Raw genomic sequence first — 23,201 nt, 5'->3', positions numbered from 1 at the left:
TTTTAAGTCAATTTCACAGGGTATTGGAGGGGAAGAATTTACAGTCAGGAAATTCAAACCCAACATCACATCAGGATCTAACAGAGTTGCACGATTTATCATAACCTGAATATTGTCGGATTTTGAACATGGAAGGAAAAAACACCGTTCACAGTTGGGAGAAACCATACACGTGTTCTGTGTGTGGACGAGGCTTCAACCGATCATCTGACCTGTCGAGACACAAGCGCAGTCACACTGAGGAGAAACCGTGTAAATGTGGGGATTGTGGGAAAGGATTCAATTTTCCAGTTCAGCTGGAATCTCATCGGCGCAGTCACACCGGGGAGAAGCCGTTCACCTGTTCCGAGTGTGGGAAGGGATTCACTCTGTCATGCAACCTATTGGCTCACCAGCGAGTTCACTCTGACGAGAAACCTTTTAAATGCCCAGACTGTGGGAAGTGCTATAAAAGTTCTGGTGAACTGATGCGCCATCAACGTATTCACACTGATGAGAGGCCATTCAGGTGCTCTCGGTGCCATACTGGGTTCAGGCAATTATCTGACCTCACTGTACACCAGCGAGTTCACACTGGAGAGAGGCCATTCACCTGCTCCGAGTGTGGGAAGGGATTCACTCAGTTAGCCAACCTGCTGACACACCAGCGCATTCATACTGGTGAGAGGCCGTTCATCTGCTCCTTGTGTGGAAAGGGATTCACTACATTATCCAACCAGCTGGAGCACCAGCGAGTTCACACTGGGGAGAGGCCATTCACCTGCACCGTATGTCAGAAGGGGTTTGCTCACTCATCCACCCTGCTGAGACACCAGCGAGTTCACAAAGATGCATGAGAACGCCACCATCTTCATGTTCTCCACCAAGCCCCACGCCATCCTGACTTGGAACTATATCGCCGTTCCTTCACTGTCACTGGAAGAAAATCCTGGAACCCCCTTCCTAACAGCACTGTGGGTGTACCTATCCCACATGGACTGCAGTGATTCAAGAAGGCAGCTCACCAGCACCTTCTCAAGGGAAATTAGGGATGGGCAATAAATGCTGGCCCAGCCAGTGACACCAGCAACACCCACATCCCATGAACGAATAAGTAAAAAAACTTAGTGCTTGAATTTTGCTGTTAATCACACTTAGAACTGAACTACGTTCCTAGTTTATTTCTGCTGATGTAAATGAACTCCAGCCCAGTTATAGGGATTAATATTCTGGATAAAAGTTAAATAAATCAGCTTTGTTTTAAATTACACAATATGTTGAGTCATTTTAATATCTCTAACGTGTTAGCTCCTTTTGAATTGCTCTCCCTCTCCCCTGTCTCCTCCATCCTCACCCCCAACAAATGCTCATGGAGGGGCAGCTCATGGTCTTCTTTGTCACTAAAATTGAGACAATCCAACCAGCTGCCTCTGTTGTTTCCCTCTCTTCCCCTAACCTACTGGGCCAAACCTCCCCTAAAGTTCCCCTTATACTGAGCTCTGAACTCACATCTTCCTCTAGTTTCTCTCCCACCTCCCCTCATGCCCTCTCATCTTGTCCATGAGACACACCTCCTGCTCCATTGACACTATTCCCACTAAACTACTGACTGCACAACCTCTCCATGGGAAGATAATGCAGTGGATTCGGAGCTCTCTTCTCCCCAGCTCTGATCTAAGAAGCTGCAGCTACACTAGAGATATTTATATTTAACTTGTTCACCACATTCGTCATCTGGCCCTGTTCAAACCATAACCACAACGACATCTGTGTATTGTTCTGAGTGTGAGCACAAGGCTGTGTCACTATTACACACAGGTACCATTTCCTTGGTTCACATCTCTATACAATGACCATCTCTTTACACATCCCCTTCCACACTCAAATCAACATCACAAATACAGATTATCTGCTCATTATCAGATTGCTTGTGGGATCTTGTTGGTTCCTTAAATCCCCTCTAAACCCCCTGCCCTTTATTTTCAATTTATGCCCCCTGGTTTTTGACACCACCGCTAATGGAAAATGTTTCTTCCTATCTACCCGATCTATGCCCCTCATAATTTTGTACACCCCTATCAGGTCCCCCCTCAGCCTTCGCTGCTCCAAGGAAAACAACCCTCGCCTATCCAGTCTCTCTTCATAGCTGAAACGCTCCAGCCCAGGCAACATCCTGGTGAATCTCCTCTGCACCCTCTCCAGTGCAATCACATCCTTCCTATAGTTTGGTGACCAGAATTGCACACAGCACTCCAGCTGTGGCCTAACTCGCATTTTATACAGCTCCAACATAACCTCCCTGCTTTTATATTCTATGCCTCGGTTAATAAAGGCAAGTGTCTCATATGAGCTGGGGTGGGGTGGAGACAGGCGACATTATGGAGATTGAATATCTGGTGTTAGTGATGGTGTGGATATGTGGTCAGAAACTTATCTTGGGGTTAAATCTGACACCAGGATTGTGAACAGTGTGGTTGAGCCTCAGACAGTTCCCAGGGAGAGGGATGCACACGGCCGTTATGGAACAGAATTTTCCAGGCTGATCAAATCCACAAGGGAGATTTGGCCAAACTATCACAATGATTTTGCTATTTGCATTTATTACAAGAAGGCTTGTGCACTGAAGTCAGAAGTAATGAGTCCACGGCCACCTTCAGAGATTTTAAAGATTAATTTAAAGTATTTATTAACAAAAGAAGAAAAAACTTAAACACACACACACACAAAATCACGGTTACACAGTTACTTAATCTAATAGCATTTCGCAAAATTCATACTTAACCAGACTACCAACTACACACTTCCTTTAAGGCAACAGCCCAAATAGATTCCCAATTTATAAAGACATTTAATACTATTACCACAAGCACCCACTCGACAGTGAAATTCCAAAGGCCTTTAACACAACCTTGGTTACTGGAACAGCAAACGTCTGGAGGGTAGCTAGAGGCTTCCCCCACCCCCCCACCCCCCACCCCCACAAGTCTGTTTCACACGTTGCACCTTTCAAGATCTCACATGGCCATACCCCACACAACCTTCAATCCTTCTTTAAATATATTTTATACCTTTTGATTTGTAAATCCCATTGTTTTCTTTGTCTTTCGAAGTTACTTTTCCCAGAATACAAAAATCTTTCATGTTGTTATTATGGCCAGCGCTTTTGGGAAAAACAAATGCAATCACTTTGCCTGACTTATCTTGTCAGTTGTAGACATTACACCATCCCTTTGAAAATCAAACAACTCCTTCTTTATCTAAACATGTAAATTACCTTCACACCTTATCCACTGAGACCTCATTCCAGCTCACTCATCCCCATTTCAAATGCTTCTTTTACACCTCACTCCTTTGATAATTTAAAACTTGCAGTCTAATTGTCTTTAGTTAATTAAATTAGCCACACACACTGAACCATAAGCTTGCTTTACAAAATCCCACAATAATATCAGAAAAAAATCTGATAGTTCCTTGACAATTCAAAGTGGTGACTGAAGACAATAGCTTTGGTCTTCCCAAATTTTGATTGGAGAAAATTTCTGCTCATACAGTACTTGGTGTCGGATAAGTAGTTTGATAATTTAGTAACAGTGGAGGAATGGAGAGGGATGGTGGTGAGGTAGAGCTGGGCGTTGTCAGTGTACATGTGAAAACTAACACGTGCTTTTGGATGATGTTGCCTAGTGGCAGCGGGTAGATGAGAAATAGCAGGGGCCAAGGATAGATCCTTGGGGGACACCAAGTTCAAGGACTTTGTAGAGAAAAGGGAGTTTGGAGATGGGGTGGTAGGTTGTAAAGATGGTGGGATAAAGGTTTGTTTCTTCTCAGGAGGGTGATGGTGGTGGATTTTAAGGCAAGAGGGACAGATAAGAGAAAGAACCATTAACATTATCAGCTAACATGGAGAAAATGGATGGTCAGCAGTTTCGTGAGAATAGTGTCAAGGCAGCAGAAGGCAGGTCTCATTGACAAGATGAGCTCTGAGAGGGCAAGAGGGGAGAGAGGGGCGAAACTGGAGAAAAACACAGGTTCAGGGCAAGGGGCAGGGGGGAGCTTTAGAAAGTGTTTGACCCGGTGGGCCAGTGGAAGGAGGGAAGCAGCTGATTGGATTGTCTCAATCTTAGTGACAAAGAAGCTCCATGAGCTCCTCACACTTGTTGTTCGAGGTGTGGATGAAGGAGACAGAAGAGAGGGAGAGCATTTCAAAAGGAACTAATTTGTGTTAGAGATATTAAAAAGACTCAACACAGTGCAAGTTTAACACAAAGCTGATTTATTTGACTTTATCCAGAATATTAATTGGACTGGAGTTTATTAACATCAGCAGAAACAGACCAAATGGACACAGTTCAGTCCTGGATGTGATGAACAGAAAAACCCAATCACTTGTGAACTTGCTGATGTTTCAGCAGTTTGGATGAGGTTATGAATCCCCTCCCACACTCGGGGCAGCTGAATGGCCTCTCCCCAGTGTGAACTCGCTGGTGTCTCAGCAGGGAGGATGTGGTTGTGAATCCCCTCCCACACTCGGGGCAGCTGAATGGCCTCTCCCCAGTGTGAACTCGCCGGTGTCTCAGCAGGGAGGATGTGGTTGTGAATCCCTTCCCACACTCAGAGCAGGTGAATGGCCTCTCCCCTGTGTGCGTGCGCTGGTGTGTCAACAGGATGGATAAGCGCGTGAATCCCATCCCACACTCTGAGCAGGTGAATGGTCTCTCCCCATTGTGAATTTGCTGGTGTACAATGAGTTGAGATGATTGTCTGAACCCAGTCCCACAGTGAGAGCACCTGAACGGTCTCTCATCGGTGTGAACACGTTGATGGATCATCAGGTCCCCGGAACTTTTAAAGCACTTCCCACAGTCTGGACATTTGAAAAGTCTCTCGTCAGTGTGAACACTCTGGTGATTCTGCAGGGTGGATGCGTTAGCAAATCCCTTCCCACACTTGGAGCAGGTGAATGGGCTCTCCCCAGTGTGAATTCGCTGGTGTACAGTGAGGTTAAATAATGTCTTGAACCCAGTCCCACAGTGCGAGCACCTGAATGGCCTCTCATCAGTGTGAACACGTTGATGGGCAGTCAGTTCCCGGGGACTTTTAAAGCACTTCCCGCAGTCTGGGCATTTGAAAGGTCTCTCATCAGTGTGAACTCGCTGGTGTGTCAGCAGGGTGGATGAGCGAGCAAATCCCTTCCCACACTCGGAGCAGGTGAACGGCCTCTCCCCAGTGTGAACTCGCCGATGTTTCAGAAGGCTGGACGAACAAGTAAATCCCTTCCTACACTCAGGGCAGGTGAATGGCCTCTCCCCAGTGTGAATTCGTTGATGATTTTCCAGCTCTGATGGGTAATTAAATCCCTTCCCACAGTCCCCACATTTCCACAGTTTCTCCCTGTTGTGACTGCATTTATGTTTCAACAGATTAGATGATCGGTTGAAGCCTCGTCCACACACAGAACATGTGTACGGTTTCTCCCCACTGTGAACGGTGCTTTTTCCTTCCATGTTCAACTTCCGATGATATCTGGGTGACGATAAACTGGGCAACTCTGTCAGATCCTGATGTGATGTTTGGTTTCAGTTTCCCAACTGCAAATCCTCCCCTTCTAATACCCTGTGAAATTGATTTAAAACAGAGAAAAGGGAGTGAGAGTGAACCCACAAAAACAGGTTGTGAAATTGAGCTGAATGAATCTGGTAATTTGTGGGGCCGGCACCAGGGAAAAGTGACCATGAAAACTGCTGGATTGTCATAAAAACCCAACTGGTTCACATGTCCTTCAGGGAAGGGAATCTGCCACCCAGTCTGGGCCTACACAAGGCACAGGCCTAGATGGGAGAAGACAGGAAGAGAGAGAAGGGTTGGGGTGGGAGAGGGAACGGTTGAAAAAGAGGGATTACAACTCAACCAGAATTTTGACAGAAACTCAAAACCCTGAACCTCCACCACCTAGAAGGGCCAGCTCACCACCACCTCCTCAAAGGAAACTAGGGATGGGCAATAAATGCTGGCCCATCCAACAAAGCCCACATCCTATGAATGAATGAAAAAAACATAAGGTATTAGCTAATCATAAAAGTATCACAGACACAGATTTAAGATTTAGGGTAAGATCTACAGGGGGAATGTGAGGGAGAAATTTCACACATTGAGTGTTAATGACCTGGAACTCAATGCTTAAACTCAAAGACCGATAATATCCAGGTCCTGATGAATCGAGTGACTCGAGTCAGATCTTAATGTGATCTTTGCTTTGAGTTTGCTGTGTGTAAATCCTCCCCTTCCAATCCCCTGTAAAAGGAGTTTCCAAAACCCATCCCCGTCAGTCCAAGATAGAAATTCACAACATTCTCTCCTCCTGCTGACAGGGATGACCACGCATGCGCCCTGCTGCACGTTAATCCCGCTCAAGATGGCGGTCGTTAACCTGGGCCTTTTGCTGGAGACGCGATCCCGCAGCCTTCGCTCCACAGATAGTTTCTTATTTTGGGTTCAGAGCCGCATCGAGTGCTTACGAACTCTCCCCCACCACCCACCGGCTCTATTTTTCCCTCCACTCCGCTCTTTATCTTACCTCCTGTGGATCCGACAAACAAGCCTCCATCCACCGCCATTACAAACACTGCGCATGCTCCAGATCACCGTGCCCGGTGGATTGACGGAAACTCCGGACCATTAGGAAGAGGGGACGGAGCTGGAGGTCCGATCGTGAGCGTGTGATCCTCCAACCAATCGGAGTGAATGAGGGGCGGGGCTGAATCCGGATGTCCCTCATTGGCTGAAACCCTGCATCATTTTGAAAGCTGATTTGTCTCAACCTCCAGGAGAAAACTGGACCTTTCTGTTTGTGGCTTTAAACAGATGAAACCCTGTGGGTGTGAAGCATACGTTTCAACATTTGTTAATGAAATGTGGGAACATGATGAAACAATGCTCAAACAATTCATGGGCTGACTTAAATGAATAACTGGGGAGACATGGAGTGTTAACATTAAAACAAGGAGAGTCCCTGTTTCCAATAAGTGAACTGGCAGAAGGGTTAGGACAGGTTCAGGAGAATGTCATAATTCAGAATAACACAGACTCTGAAGAAGAGTCATACGGACTCGAAACATTAACTCTGTGTTTCTTTCCACAGATGCTGTCAGACCTGCTGAATTTTTCCAGAATTTTTTGTATTTCTTACAGACTATAAAGGAACAGCTGATCTCAAATATAATCTTTTGCAGTATGTGTGGAGGGGATCAGCTGAATCAGGTTTAAAGGGGTGAAATGATATTTTTTCTAGATTGGACAATCACATTAAAATCTGCAACTCAGATGGGACCATGGATTATTGCAGATTTCCATCGGTGCATTATTCCAGGAAGCCTTAAAATCATACGGACAGTATTTCAGAACCAGGGTTCCAACTGTACGGGGGCAATGGGCAATTTTATCCCAGAAAAACCCGCAAAAAATCAATCACAGGGACAGCCACTATAAGAACAACCTTTGTCGGAGGCAGAATCTGTGGGCAGGAGCTCCTCCAGTCGCAATGCAGAATCCCATCTGCTGGGGTGCTGGGTAATTGTGAGTGGAAAATATTTTTTTTGTGATTACTTTGTGGTTATGGGATTGAAACTTTGACCGTAGACCAATCAATAAAGATCAGAACCAAATGATAAAGAAACACCAATGCACGGAACTTCCATTATACAGCAGAAGGAAAGGGAATGGGCATTTGTAAAGAATTTACAGCAAGTTAGTTGAACATGACTTGCCCTTAACACGTTTGAGCTGGCTTGAAATATGTTTAAATCACTTCTAGAAATGGAACATGGCAGAGCACCCATTTACTAGGATTTGCGTGTGATTTTTCTTTTTATTTGTTCACAATTGGGTATCAGAAAATTGTTTTCGTTCTCTATTTTGTGTTTCAATGGCACTGCCGATACCCACAATCTCCTGCGTGTGTGAAAGTGCCCTAGTCACTGTGCAGGAGCCCAACGCGCAGGCGCAATGCTGATGATACCTGGAGCATGCGCAGTGTCAGTTTGCTCAGAGCCCTGGGAGTGCGGGAGACGCGGGTGAGATTCGCTGAGGCGGAGGGAGCAGCGGTTCTGGGAGCCGGGGTGGGGATGATCCAGAAACACCCGGTGTAGGCCGCAATCCCGGATCACAGCCTCCATGACCCGTGTTTGCAGCTCCGGGGCTTCTTCCTGGTGACAGAGCCGGGTTCAGGGGAAGAGGCTCCGGAGCGGGAGATTCAAAAACTGCGGGGAGACCGCGGGCCGCCCGGGGGCTCAGAAACTGGGGGGACGGACACAGGGTCCGGGTAAGACCCACACGGGAGGGTCCCCCCTCCTGTGTCCCGCCTGACGGCAGCTGGGGTCCCGCCTGAGACCCTGAATCAGAGACACAGGAGCTGGAGAACTGAACCCAGGCAGAGGAGAGGGAGGGAGAAAACTGGGAGTGGAGGAAAGAAATGGTGGAGATGGTGAGATGGGTTTGGATTTCAGCCCAGGGAGGAGGGAGAGTGTGTGGGACGGAGATTTACAGTTTGGGGGAACAAGAGAAAAAAGGATGTTCCATAGAAACTAGAATTGTCTGTTCAGAATTTCAGTCCTGGATTTAAAGTGATGACTTTTGTAAACTCGTTTTACAGGGTATTAAACGGAGGTGACTGGCAGACAGAAAACGCAAAGCTAACATCACAACAAGATCTGTCAGAGGCACTGAATTCATCAGGACCTGAGCATCATCAACCTTTGAATGTGGAAGGAGAAATGTTCGTCTATTCTGTCTTTGGGAAAGGATTTCAAACATCTGTGTGACTGGAAAAGCCTCAACACACACACACACCCGAGTGAGAGTGTTCCAGTGAACTGACTTTGGAAAAAACTTTAAGCAGTTACACAGTCTGCAAAAATATCTCACCATTCACAGTGGGGAGAAACTGTTCACGTGTTGTGTGTGGACAAGGCTTCAACTAATCGTCCAACCTGGAGAGAGACAAGGACCCACACACCATGGAAAAACCATGGAAATGTGTGGACTGTGGGAAGGGATTCAATTTCCCATCCCAACTAGAAGTTCATCGGCGCAGTCATACTGGGGAGAGACCGTTCACCTGCTCCATCTGTGGGAAGGGATTCACCCATTTGTACAACCTTCGGACACACCAGCGAGTTCACACTGAGGAGAGGCCATTCACCTGCCCTGTGTGTGGGAAGGACTTCACTCGGTCATCCCACATTGTGACACACCAACTTGTGCACACTGATAAGAGACCGTTTACATGTTCTGACTGTGAGAAGAGTTTTAAATGCAGAAAAGATCTGCTGGTACATCAACGTATTCACACTGGGGAGAGGCCGTTCACCTGCTCCGTGTGTGGGAAGGGATTCATTCAGTCATCCCACCTTCTGACACATCAACTTGTTCACTCTGATAACAAATTTTTTAATTGTTCTGACTGTGACAAGAGCTTTAAAAGCAAAAAGGATCTGCTAACACATCAATATACTCACACTGGAGAGAGGCCATTCACCTGTACCAACTGTGGGAAGGGATTCAGCCGTCCGTCTGCCCTACTGAATCACCAGCGAATTCACACTGGGGAGAGGCTGTTCACCTGCTCTGACTGTGGGAAGGGATTCATTAATTCATCCAACCTTCTGATACACCAGCAACTTCACACGGGGGATAGACCGTTCACCTGCTCTGACTGTGGGAAGGGATTCACTCGTTCATCTAACCTTCTGACACACCAACAGGTTCACACTGAGGAGAGACCATTCACTTGCTCCGTGTGTGGGAAGGGATTCACCCGGTCATCCAACCTATTGAATCACCAGCGAGTACACACTGGAGAGAGGCCGTTCACCTGCTCTGTGTGTGGGAAGGGATTCACTCAGTTATCCAACCTGCTGACACACCAGAGCATTCACAGTGGGGAGAGGCCATTTACCTGCTCTGTGTGTGGGAAGAGATTTTCTCATTCATCCTATCTGCTGAAACACCAACGAGTTCACAGTGGGGAGAGGCCGTTCACCTGTAATGCCTGCGGAAAGGCATTCACTCAGTCATCACACCTGCGAACACACCAGTGGATTCACAAGCGATTGCAAGGTTTGGATTCTACTCCTGTGGATGCTGTTAATCATACCAGGACTGAACCATGTTCATTCTGACTGTCCTGACCTGATGATGAGGTTCAATATTCTGAATAAATGTGAAATAAATCAGCTTTGTTTGTATATTTTTGTTTTTCCCCACCTGAGTGTTTAACGCCACCTAGCTGGAGTCAGAAAGGACAATCTGGGGGAGGATCTTACGGTAGGAACAGAACTTCAGCCTGGACACAGTCCATCAGGGTCACACTGAGGGACCCCCAAACAACACTTTGGTCTTTCTCATCTTTCTTCACTGACGGCACAATCCCAATGTGGGTGAATCCTGAGGTGTGTAAGAAATGTGTCCCAGCTGCTCTCTTCCATGGTTCAGAGCTCCTAGACACAGAACAGAAGGCTCTTTTACAACTGGGTTTAGAGTCAGGAAGAACAATGGTGAATGCTGGAAACGTGCTGCCAAATCAAAGGTTGGTGTAAAATTGTGATCTGTTCCTGACTGAAAGTGAAACAGCAAGTTTAAGTTTCCAGACGGAAAATGGTTCTTAATAAGTCTAAAATGTTTCAACGTGTTTGTGTGTCAGTCCCGAGTCGCTGAATCGAAACATGCTGAAATTTATTGGGTTAAAATCTGCATTAAACTAGAAGCTGGAGGAGTTCACAGGAGGCTGTTAACTGCTGTGACAATAATACAACAGTTTGATTCCCAGAAAAAGAACGACCTGCAGCGTATGTCCAAGAATTCCCAGTTTTATTGATGTGTGCTTCCCACACACTGTCCTTTTAAATATACCTCACTCCTACCAGCCTTTAACTATCAGAAAGGTAACAGAGAGAAGGCTGAAGCTGTGTCTGCCCCTTTAACTTCACAGTGTCAGGACCCCTTTCGTCCCTTTAAGAATGAGTGATGTGTTCAGCTGAAGATTCCTATTGGTAGTTTTCTGGGCGGTTTCCTTATTCTGATCATTCCCGGTGAGCCTTGGGTGTGTGAACCCGCCCCACCCCCAGGCACGGCAACCCAGCCCGTCCCTGGGTGTGTGAACCTGCTCTATGTGGTCCTCGCCTGTGGGCTCTCGTGTTTCTCTCCATCTCGTTTATTCTGCTCCTTCTGCTTGAAGTTGCTGTTTGTGGAATTATCTGGAAGTTTAACAGTAACGGTATTAACCAATGTTATGGTCAAACTGTAGATGTAAAATGTCACCTTAGCTCCTTAAACATTTTAGTAGCAGTTTGGTTACAGTGGCAACACTGATTTTAGAATCTCTAAATTGTGGATTTCACCTTCAGAACCTGAGCATATTGACCAGACTTCTAACCTCATCATGATATTCAAAATCTGCAATTGAAATCTGGTCTCAGTGATAGTGTCCATGAAACTATCATTGATTGTTGTAAAAACCCATCTGCTTCACTAATGTCCTTTATGGAAGGAAATCTGCTATCCTCACCTGGTCTGGCCTACATGTGAGGCCAGACCCTCAGCAATGTGGTTAACTCTTAATTGCCCTCTGAAATAACTGAGGAAGCCACTTTGTTCAAGGACAGTTAAGGTTGGGCAACAAATGTTGGCCTTGCCAGTGACACCCACATCCCATCAAAGAATAAAACAAAATATGTTTTGCATGTGAGGATTTAATCATTTCAAGCATAAATTTAATCCCATTGACAGCTATCAGCAGCTAATAACCCTGTTATGTTTTTGATCATTAAAGGCTGGTAGGAGTGAAGTATATTTAAAAGGACAGTGAAGCACACATCAATTTCTAATGACTCAAGTGTTATGTGGGTAATATTTGTGTCGAAAGGATGGGGTGAATCTTGTAACAATCTCCCAGTGATTAACTAGGATTGAGGGGCAAGACTAAAGGTGAGCATTAGTGCACTGTACTTTACACTACTTAGTGATAAAACTTGTTGTGTTAAAGTTTACTAATTCACACTGGTGTAGTACTGAGTCAATTGCTCAGATTGATTTTTAATGTTAAGGATTATTTTTCCTGCAGGATTTTCTATTTAGCTTCCACCTGACCCACTGATAGTGTCAGACAGAATCTAGAACTGTCTCCTCAGTCGAATGGACTGCTGCAGGATCCTAATGGTATCCAATTAAAAATCTATCTTCTGGTTAACAGGCACAACTGAAACCAGCTCAACACAAAATGGTGTGTGTGAGTGTGTGCGCACACACACTTGAGGGTAGCAGTGGAAGGGTGCTTTTCTGAATGGAGAGCTGTGACTAGTGGTGTTCCGCAGTGATCAGTGCTGGGACCTTTGCTGTTTGTAGTATACGTAAATGATTTGGAGGAAAATGTAACTGGGCTAATTAGTAAGTTTACAGACGACACTAAGGTTGGAGGAGTTGCAGATAGTGAAGAGGATTGTCAAAGGATACAACGGGATATAGATCGGTTGGAGACTTGGGCGGAGAAATGGCAGATGGAGTTTAATCCGGACAAATGCGAGGTAATGCATTTTGGAAGGTCTAATACAGGCAGGAATTATACAGTAAATGGCAGAACCCTTAAGTGCATCGACGGGCAGAGGCATCTGGGTGTACAGGTCCACAGGTCACTGAAAGTGGCAACGCAGGTGGATAAGGTAGTCAGGAAGGCATATGGCATGCTTGCCTTCATTGGCAGGGGTATTGAGTATAAAAGCTGGGAAGTCATGCTGCAAATGTATAGAACCTTGGTTAGGCCACACTTGGAATTTTGCGTGCAATTCTGGTCGCCACATTACCAGAAGGATATGGAGGCATTGGAGAGGGTGCAGAGGAGGTTTACCAGGATGCTGCCTGGTCTGGAGGTTATTAGCTATGAGGAGAGGTTGGAGAAACTCGGATTGTTCTCACTAGAGCGACGGAGATTGAGGGGCGACTTGATAGAAGTTTACAAAATTATGAGTGGCATGGACAGAGTAGATAGAAGCTTTTTCCTAGGGTGGAAGAGTCAATTATTAGGGGACATAGATTTAAGGTGAGAGGAGAAAACTTTAGAGGAGATGTGCAGGGCAAGTTTTTTACGCAGAGGGTAGTGAGTGTCTGGAATTCGCTGCCAGAGGAGGTGGTGGAAGCAGGTATGATAGTGGTTTTTAAGAGGCAACTTGACAAATACATGAATAGGATGGGAATAGAGGGATACGGACCCCGGAAGTGCAAAATGTTTTAGTTGACAGACAATATGATCGGCGCAGGCTTGGAGGGCCGAAGGGCCTGTTCCTGTGCTGTCCTTTTCTTCTTTGTTCTTGTGTCTATGTGTCTGATTGTGAACGCATCATTCTTCACGTTTGCAATGTATTTCCTGAAGTAATTATCCCCAGCAAGTATTTTAGTCCTTTATTTCCATTTATTCCAAATGTAATATCTTTGCAAATCTTTTCATAGCACTGACAATTATCTGGAACCCATTCTCTGGGGTGCTGCTGTTTAGAAAACAATCTCACATTGACCATTCAATTACCAATATGAGCACATCTGTCCACAAACTCACTTCAACTCTCGAGTCCGTATGACTCTTCTTCAGACCGTATGGTCGTCTTCAGTCATACGGACTCGAAACGTCAACTCTGTTTCTCTCTCCACAGATACTGTCAGACCTGCTGAGTTTTTCCAACATTTTCTGTTTTTATTTCAGATTTTCAGCATCCACAATATTTTGCTTTTATTTCACTTAACTTCTCTCCTCTTTCTCTCAGATACCGAGTCACTTAATCTCTCTGTTTCAGAGAGCACCTAAGCTCACTTAGGTTATTTCTCAGAGAGAGAGAAAAAAATTAACACACTTAACCTCACTTAGCCTCTCTTCTCTGTCTGAGGCAGTGCTCAACGTACAGAGAGTCATTCCCCTCTCTCTCTGTTTCACTCTCTCACTCTCAGACAGGCCTCGATTCACTTTAACTCTCCTATTTTCTGATAACTGTTTTTGGGCAAAATTATTCATTTTATATAATTTCCCCTTATTTCTCCCAAGGATAACCATCAGCTTGTTTCCCCCTTCAGTGAATATGGTAAAACCCCAAATAAGCTCATATGTTTAAATCTTTAAATTGGGAATGGAGGTGAATGTAATGCTGAGACTGGCAGCAATCTGTGTGGTTCTTTTTGATGCTGTCAGAGTGAGTCACCCTCACAGGCAGGAAGACTGTTCTCGGAGATAACATGAAACTAACACCTGCTGTTTCATTCTCAGGAAACACAACTTCCTGTTTCTCTGCTGCTGGTTCCTAACCACACATCTCACTTCTGAGCAGAAAATAAATCCAGGGGCTACAGTCGGGTAAGAACATCTGTCAAGGCGGCCTATATCTGGCCAGAGAGTCAGGGCAGAGTCACACAGATTACATTGCGGTGACATTTACAAATAAGCCTGTTGTTTCTGTTCAGAGTCTCCATTCCCGGACATATGTGGCCGTGTCTGTGGATCAGTAACTGAGTTCCCTCTGCTCTCCATAGCCAGGAACTGATAGCCTGCTCCTTTCCATTTTATATCATTCTCTCATATCATTCTGTATTCCTTGCTTCCTCTATTTCTCAGCTTTATCTCTCACCACCTCATCTTTCTGTTTTTCTAAGTGTCTCAGTTTTTCTCTCAGTTTATGTCTCTCCTTTCCACTATATCTCTCTCGATGTCAGTGTGTTCCTGTTTAATTGAGATGTTCAATATCATGAAGGGTTTTTGATTGATTAAAGAAGGAAAAATGGCGAAAGGCAGAAAATGCTGGAAAAATTCAGCAGGTCTGGCAGCATCTGTGGACAGAGAAACAGATTTAAGGTTTCCAGTCCAACATCACTCTTCTTTTGAGCAGGAAAAACAGGGGTTGTCCTTCTTAGATCAGAAAAGCTTAGGGGGAAATTTAATGGAGATGTTCAAAATGAGGAAGGATTGGTAATAATGTCGAAAGGGAGAAACTGTTTCCAGGAGCAGGAAGGTTTGTAATCAGAGGACTCAGAGATTTAAGATATTTGACAACAGACCCGGAGGGAGTGATAAGGAGAACATTTTTACGCAGTGATTTGATGTGACCTGGAATGCACATACTGACAGGGGTTTGGAAGCAGATATGTTAGCAATTTGCAAAGGGAATTGGATCAATACTTGAAGAGGGAATAATTGGCAGAGTTGTAGTGAATGGGACTAATTGGATGGTTCACTCATCTTTATGACATTCTGAATTTTCCTCTCCTGAGGTTTTAACATTTGATCTTTTCAATCATAATGTGTCTCAAACAGAAGATTTAAAACGTTGGTTTCGACGAGCTGTCAAATCTGTTTCCTGTGTGTCTGTGTAACTCGGGAACTGCAGGCAAGGGTGAGAAGGAACCGGTTCTTTTCAGTTCCTCTAACAGATGCACCATTGTCACCTCAGATACCAGAAATCTCTGGAGTTCCCCATGTCGTCATTACCCTCCCCTTGGGTATAACAGCTCTCAGTCAGGTGGAGTCAGTCACACGTATCTCTGTCATGATATTTCCACTCCTATTTTATCACATACCTCCCTGTGACACTCACTATAACACAGCCACCCAAATATCATTGCTTCCTTACACCTTGTCCTCCTATTACAATCGAATCTTTATTCGGCCTCTTGTCTCCCTTAATGTAAGATTACCTGTAGTTAAAGCCACCTCTGTTATTAAGAACTGGAATTGGCCTTTGTGATTATTTTTACACCAGACTCTAGTCGGTCTCGCGTGCTGCTGTCATAACTCCCTTCACAAACCCAAAGAGGAAGAGGTTGTTTTTTAATGAGTGGGCGGACACCTCAAACCTGCAATCATGTCCCAGAAATCCCTGCCTTGCTGGATGGAGCAACTGCCCAGAATTGTCCCGTCTGTCATTCCCTTCACTCCTTCTGAGTCTAAGAAAATAGCCAGCAAAAGAACAGAGACTCCCATTTATAATGACACCAGGCGCATCAGTTTAGATGATGTGGTTGGGTCTCTGGAGAGGGCTTGAACCCACATCCTTCTGACTTTGGGTGAGAGTGCCACCAATTAGTCAATGTTGGCGTCAGTTCATATTCCAATAGACCGTGTCTGTGTTATTACACTCAACCCATCCCATTCACATTGCATTGATCCTTGGCTCTGTTATTAGGGATTAGGCAACACATTGATATCATATTATATCAATAGACCATGACTCGCTCGCACTGCTATATGAGACCCAATCTTTGGTTTTGGTGCACTAGGTACTGACTGTATTATCATCACATTGGATCCAATGATGAATTCACTAACACACTGCAGCCTGACTCTTATTATTGGAACAAACACTGTATTTGTTACACTCAAAGAGAGCCAAACCTTTGCTGTTCTTCCTTCGGGCCCCATGTGCACTCTTACTGTATCAGACCGTGTGTGTCATTGTTACACTTATACTCTGCCACTGTTATTATCAGAAAATAACCTGCCTTTTATTTCATTTCTGGTGTCCAATTTTATTATTATCATTGGAAATATTTTTCCTGCCAGTTTTAAATTGGAACCTGTTTCCGGTATTTGATTGTCACATTTCCATGTTTTTAACTTGATTATTTAGTCTCTATGTGAATTTCCTCATATAAGTCACACTGCAATTCAGCCTTTGGTCTGAAAACTTGTTTCTTGAATAAAATACCGTTATTATAGCTCACAGTATAGGATCATAAGCTCAGAATTACCACTTGGCAGGGTACAGGAGGGTAAACAGACTGGGATTGAACCTCACCATCACACAGCACCTTCACGAAAGAAACGGAGAAAAATCTGAGTGTTGCATCCCTGTTGATGTTGTTGGGCCATATTCTACCACCTGAAGCATTCTGGGTAGCATCATCTGCCACTGTCTTCAGATGGTACAGGGGCTAAAGGAAGGTGTTCAGCTCATCATGTTTGTACCAGCTCATTAGTGGAGCCATCGAATTAGTCCCACTCCTCTGCTCTTTACTCCTAGACTTGGATATTTCTTCTCTTCAACTATTTATTCAATTCTCCCAAGAATGTTGCTATTGAATCTGCTTGCAGCACCCTTTCAGGCAGTGCATTCCAGATCACAAAAACACACTGCTTAAAAAAGATGTTCTGAAATCTGTGTCCTCTGATTAGCTATTTTTCTGCCACTGGAGACCCTTCCTCTTTCTTTAGTTTGTCAAAGCCGTTCATGATTTTGAAAACTGCTATTGCATCTTTTTTCTTTCAGACTGCTGCAGTCCATGTGGTGTCAGTTCTGGGCATTTTAAGAGTCAACCATATTGCTGTGGGTCTGGAGTCATATGCAGGCCAGACCAGGTGAGGATGGCAGATTTCCTTCTCTAAAGGACATTAGTGAACCAGATGGGTTTCTATGACATTTGATAAGGACTTCATGGTCATCATGAGATTTGGTGGGATTCGAACCCAGTCTCCAGAGCATTTTCCTGGGTCTTTGGATTACTAGTCCAGTGACAATACCACAATGCCACCACCTCCATTTTTGACCCTTTGCTCCAAGGAAAACAATCCCCGTTTCTCCAGTCTCTCCATATAACTGAAGCCTCTTATCCTTGGTACCATTCTAGTAAATCACCTCTAAGGCTTTGAAATCCTGTTTAAAGTGTGATGCCCAGAAATGAATATGGCACTCCAACTGAGGCCTAACAATTGGTTTATAAAATCAGTATTTACTCATTTAACATAAACACACTCAAAATAAATTGTTGAAAATCTGCACTAAGATATCACATGGAGGAGTTCACAGGAGGCTGTTAACTGCTGCTGCAATTGCGTAACCGACATCCGATCCGCAGATAAAGAAGATAACATTGTGGTTATCCATTGACAATCCCTCATGTCAGGGATGATTCTTTCTTGTCGATGACTGGGCGGAAGTGAGATGTCAGTGTTAGCTGTGGGTTCACAAACGACTAATGAGCCCTATTTTAGCCTTGCAGGCTCTCCCAACAGTGAGGACATGGGAAACAAAAACAGAATTACCTGGAAAATCTCAGCAGGTCTGGCAGCATCGGCGGAGAAGAATAAAGTTGACGTTTCGAGTCCTTCATGACCCTTCAGCAGAACTGTTGAAGGGTCATGGGGACTCGAAACGTCAACTTTATTCTTCTCCACCGATGCTGCCAGACCTGCTGAGTTTTTCCAGGTAATTCTGTATTTGTTTTGGATTTCCAGCATCCGCAGTTTTTTGTTTTTTATCAGTGAGGACATGGGGGTTGTCAGCCTGTGGAGTTGGTGGTGGATTGTTGACACGAGCAGCTGCCCTCGCTGTTTGTCTCTCTCAGTGGCTGCTCTTGTTGATTGAAACGTTTTTGGATGATGAATCACCATTTTGGAGGTGATTGGGAATCTGCTTCCCAAGTGTTTATGTTGATAGAACAGAATGTCATGGAGGCCTTGAGATTGTCTTTGAAAAGTTTCCTTTGGTCCCATGTGAAGGGCCTCCCTGGTGTAGCTCTGAGTACAGCACCTGTTTGTCAATCTGAATTCAAGCATTCTGATGACATGCCCAGACTTAGTGGTTACATTACTGGATTACTAATCGAGAGGGAATAATGATCTGGAGATGTGAGTTCAAATCCCATCACAACAATTAGAGATTTTAAATTCAATTAATTCGATAAATCTGGAATAAAAACCTACTATAAAAGCTGTTATCAGTGATTATGAAACGAATGCATTGTTACAAAAGTCCAACTGGTCCCCTGACATCCTCGAGGAGCGGAAATCTGCCATCCCAGCCTCATCTGGTCTTCAGGTGACTCCAGACCAACAGCAATGTGCTTAATGGTGCATAAGCCACTTGGTCATGTGAAAACCGCTCAGAGAAAGTAAAATTCAATTGGATTGCAGCGGTTTGGGAAGGCAGGTCACCATCACGTTCTCAAGGGCAATTAGGGATGGTAATAAATGCCTGCATTGCCAGTGACACCCACATCCTGTGATGAATGAAAAAAAAGGAGCTGCAGCCTGTTTCCAGGTTTCTCTGTGTTATTGGTGTGTGACAGTATAACTAAAAATACACTACCAGGAATATCCACAAGACGACAATCCTGACAGTTACTCACTGAAAGGATTCACTCAGTCACCCCATCTGCTGAGTTCACATTTGACTGGAGGTATTGGATTCCGCGTCATTGCTGCTGTTTTGGTAAAACTTTGGGGGATTTGCAATTCACCATCAATTCCCTTCTTTTTGGTGGATAATGGAGGTTCTGTGCACTTGGGCTTCTGTATAATTTGGTTGCTAATTTTATTGACTGCCCAACACTCGCCCCAATCCCCACATCGTTGCAAAAAAAAGGATTCACGATTCACCAATTAGGCCATTCGATGGCGAGGACTTTACCCAGCATCGCCTGCGGTGGTGACTGTCCCCTATTCCCCACCAGAGGAGAGCAGTGCGCAGGCGCAGTACCGCCCAGTGTTTGGAGCATGCACCATAATGGCGATGCGGAGTCTTTTGTCTGTCTTATCTTCAAGCTGGTAAGGAAATGAAAACACGGAGAGATCGATGGAGGCGGCGGGAGGACGGGGAGGATTTCTAAACATCTTGTAAAGGCTCCAAACCTCGAATAAGACCCTGAGATACTCCCGTTTGCAGCCCGGTTCTTTTTTCCGAACAAGCTCAAATTAACGGCCGCCATTTTGGTTGAGCGGGGTTGAGCGCATGCACAAACGTCATGGTGACACAACAGGGAGTGGGCGGGGCTGCAGGGATGAATCTGTTCCCAACTGGGTCCCAGTGCCCGGGATTTCGTGCTCTGGGCAGCGCGTCAGTCTTCTATGGTCTTGCCTGTCCCCTGGTGGCCAGGGCCAGCGAGGATGCAGTGTTCATCCATATGGTTGATGCCTTCTACAAACAGTGGGCCTCTCAGCTTGCAGAGTGTCTCATAGTCACTGCAATTAACATTGTGGTTTAATTGTGAAAATTCCATTTGCTTTTTTGCCTTTTGGGGCTCCTTTTAGTTTGATTTAGATCACTTGTTTGGAAGAACAGAGAGAGAAAACTAGAAACTAGAATTGTCTGTTTTGAATTTCTAACATGAACTTATAGCGATACTGACACTGTCAACTCTTTCTGCAGGATATTAGAAGGAGATGATTTGCATAGGAAACTAACCAAACATCAAATCAACACCTCTCAGAGTCAGTCGATTCATCAGGACCTGAATATCATCAGCCTTTGAATGTGGAAGGAGAAATGTTTCTCTGATCTGTCTGTGGGAAAAGATTACAAACATCAGTGTGACCAGAAAAGCACCGAGACACACACACACCCGAGTAACAGTGTTCCAGTGCACTGACTGTGGAAAGAGCTTTAACCAGTTACACAGCCTGAAAAAACATCACACCATTCACAGCAGGGAGAAACTGTACATGTGTTCTGTGTGTGGACAAGTTTGCAACAGATCTTCCAACCTGGAGAGACATAAGGACACCCACACCATTGAGAAACCGTGGAAATGTGGGGATTGTGGGAAGAGATTCAGTTTCCCATCCCAGCTGGAAACTCACCGACGCAGTCACACTGGGGAGAGACCGTTCACCTGTTCTGTGTGTGGAAAGGAATTCACTAAGTCATCCAGCCTGGGGTCACACCAGAGAGTTCATAGTGATGAGAGGCCTTTTAAATGCTTTTACTGTGGAGATTGCTTTAAAACCTCTCCTGATCTAATTAAACACCAGCTTGTTCACACTGACAAGAGACCATTCAGTTGCTCTCACTGTGAGAAGAGATTCAGACAATCATCTCACCTTATTCAACATCAGCGAGTTCACACTGGGGAAAGGATATTCACCTGCTCCGTGTGTGGGAAGCGATTCACTCAGTCATCCAATCTCCAGACACACCAACGCACTCACAGTGGGGAGAGGCCATTCACCTGCTCCGAATGTGGGAAGGGATTCAACCGACCATCCAACTTGTTGAGACACCAGCAGGTTCATGTGTGACTGCAGGGGTTGGATGCTGCTGCTAATCACATGTTTTGTTTATTTCTGCTGAAGGTAATAACTCCCATCACTGGGCCAGAGTTTAAAGTTCTTTGCAGGGCAAATGCTGTGCCGGGACTGCAGCAAATAGGAGTTTCTGGAGAATATTGCGATCCTGAACCATCATATCTGTGGTGAGTGTCTGTAGCTCAGGAAACCTGGGCTCAGGGTTATTGAGCTGCAGTCTGAGCTGCAGACATCAGGGCCATCACGGAGGGGGAGAGTCAGCTGGACACTTTCTTTCAGGAAGCAGTCACAGCCCCAAGGTTCAAGAGAAATTTACAGTTAGTCAATGGTCAGGATATATCAGAATATGTCAAGGAAATCAGTTTTAGCATCTGTGGTCTTAATTTCTCTGGGTTAAGAGGAGAAAAACTGACATCTGGACTTAGTGTGTGTCAGTCAAGGCACCTTTCCCTTCTTTAAGACGCTGGAACATTGATTCTGATGTTATCAGTGAAATTAACTGATCTGAGAAATTGAAAGGATTCTCGTTACAGCACATCAGGGATTTCAACCTAATTTCGACTTTGGGACAATCAGAATACTTGGTAATAGACAAGACACTGAAAGGCTTGAAGGGATGACTCTGAAGAAGAATCATATGGACTCGAAATGTTAACTCTGTTTTTTTTAACTCTCCACAGATGCTGTTAGACCTGCTGAGTTTTTCCAACATTTTATGGTTTTGTTGCCCTTGAACTGAGTCGCTTATCACACCATAAGAAGTTAAGAGTCATCCACATTGCTGTGGGTCTGGAATCACATGTAGGCCAGATCAGGTAAGGACAGCAGGTTTCCTTCCCTGAAGGGCAGTGGTTAACCAGATGGGTTTTTACAACAATGGGTTCATGGTCATCATTATTGAGATTAGCTTTTCAATTCCAGATTATTACTTGAATTCAAATTCCACTGGGATTTGAACCCTTGTCCCCCAGATCATTAGCTTGGGATTCTGGATCACTAGTTTGGTGATATTTCCACTATGCCACCATATCCCCCTCCCTGCCCCATGCCACACACAAATGGATTATTGATTAATTTATTTCAAGTTTAATGAGAAAATGATTAGACCTACCCTGTACCTATATCTAACCCATTGGAAATCTGTGAAGTTATTGGATTCAAACAAACCCATTCGCTCCTCCTCAGCTCCACAGTGAGTGAGACAGGGAAAAGCAGAAAAGCAGCAATATTCCGCCCCACACTCTCCAATCACCCGCTGCCGGCAGAAAGCGGCGGCTGCAGCTTCAATCAGTGGGTTAGTGCCCATCCCTGGGACGAAAGATACTCCAACCCAGGTCAAACCTCCCGATACACCGAGCACCGGCTCAGGAAAATACGGGTAGATTATATCCCGGTCACTGAACCTCCAAGCAGCATTTACAGAATACCCGAGTGAGTGTGTCACAAATAAAAACAACTTTCTAAATATTTTCACTGCAAAACTCCTTCCTTTTTAAAAGTTGACTGTTGTGAATCTGAATATGAGCACCATGGGATTTGTGTTACCGACTGACTTGTTTTCCATTGTTTGTCCGACAGGTTTGCAACTCAATTTGTGTTGGAGATTGAAGAGAATCTGATCTCAAAATGAGGTCACAAAGCAGGTAAATATTAAATCCAGGAACAAATCCTGAAGAAAATGGATCAGTGTTTGGAAGGAGATGCAACTAAGAAAGAGAAGCTGTGAATGATTGAATGGAAAGCATCAGCCCCTTGAACTTCTGGCTAGCACAGTCAGTAGTGCATGAGGCCTGTAACCTCAGGTTTGTGGGTTCAAGCCCCACTTTGGGTGCTGTTGCTTTTTTAAAAAACTTTGCTGCTTTCATGGGTGAACCTCAGCTCTCCATTCATCCACTGCGTCACTGTGCTCCAAATGAGTCTTTCTCCATCCTGCTTTGTCTTTATCACAGTTGCTGGTTTATGAAAGCAAACTTCCTCCACTTCACTGGAAATGTGAGAAATCAGTTTGTAGGTGTGGCCTAATGTACAATGAATGATGACGCTTTAAAAGTGGCAAGTTTCACTCAAGTCCCTGGACCAACAAAACTGCTCAGAGTCACCGAATTAGAATGGTCACTCCCTGGGTGCCCAATAGCAGCAGACCCATGTCAAGAATGATCTGATTCATAAGATTAAGGGA

The 23,201-nt window shown here is 44.8% G+C and overlaps 2 protein-coding genes and 1 long non-coding RNA gene across 3 annotated transcripts in view; 2 read left to right on the top strand and 1 right to left on the bottom strand.

The window, feature by feature from the left end:
- The window catches only part of LOC144696884 (uncharacterized), a 410,945-nt gene that overhangs the window by 75,680 nt on the left and 312,064 nt on the right, over nucleotides 1-23,201 (top strand). The gene's annotated exons all lie outside the window — the stretch shown is intronic.
- On the bottom strand, nucleotides 4,362-5,588 carry LOC144698364 (uncharacterized). Its single transcript, XM_078570319.1, has one exon. It carries the CDS (start codon nucleotides 5,481-5,483, stop codon nucleotides 4,362-4,364), a length of 1,122 nt encoding a protein of 373 aa, XP_078426445.1. The 5' UTR covers nucleotides 5,484-5,588.
- LOC144698362 (uncharacterized) overlaps nucleotides 8,001-23,201 on the top strand; it is a 58,982-nt gene continuing 43,781 nt past the window's right edge. The window contains exons 1-6 of the mRNA XM_078570317.1: nucleotides 8,001-8,048; nucleotides 8,166-8,296; nucleotides 8,627-8,735; nucleotides 9,195-10,069; nucleotides 10,756-10,761; nucleotides 20,587-20,988. Coding sequence (XP_078426443.1) covers nucleotides 8,001-8,048; nucleotides 8,166-8,296; nucleotides 8,627-8,735; nucleotides 9,195-10,069; nucleotides 10,756-10,761; nucleotides 20,587-20,988 — 1,571 coding nt within the window. The remainder of the gene's footprint in view (nucleotides 8,049-8,165; nucleotides 8,297-8,626; nucleotides 8,736-9,194; nucleotides 10,070-10,755; nucleotides 10,762-20,586; nucleotides 20,989-23,201) is intronic.

Source organism: Cetorhinus maximus, chromosome 23 (assembly GCF_964194155.1).
Source record: "Cetorhinus maximus chromosome 23, sCetMax3.hap1.1, whole genome shotgun sequence".
Lineage (NCBI taxonomy): Eukaryota > Metazoa > Chordata > Chondrichthyes > Lamniformes > Cetorhinidae > Cetorhinus > Cetorhinus maximus.
This window is presented reverse-complemented; position numbering and strand designations above follow the sequence as displayed.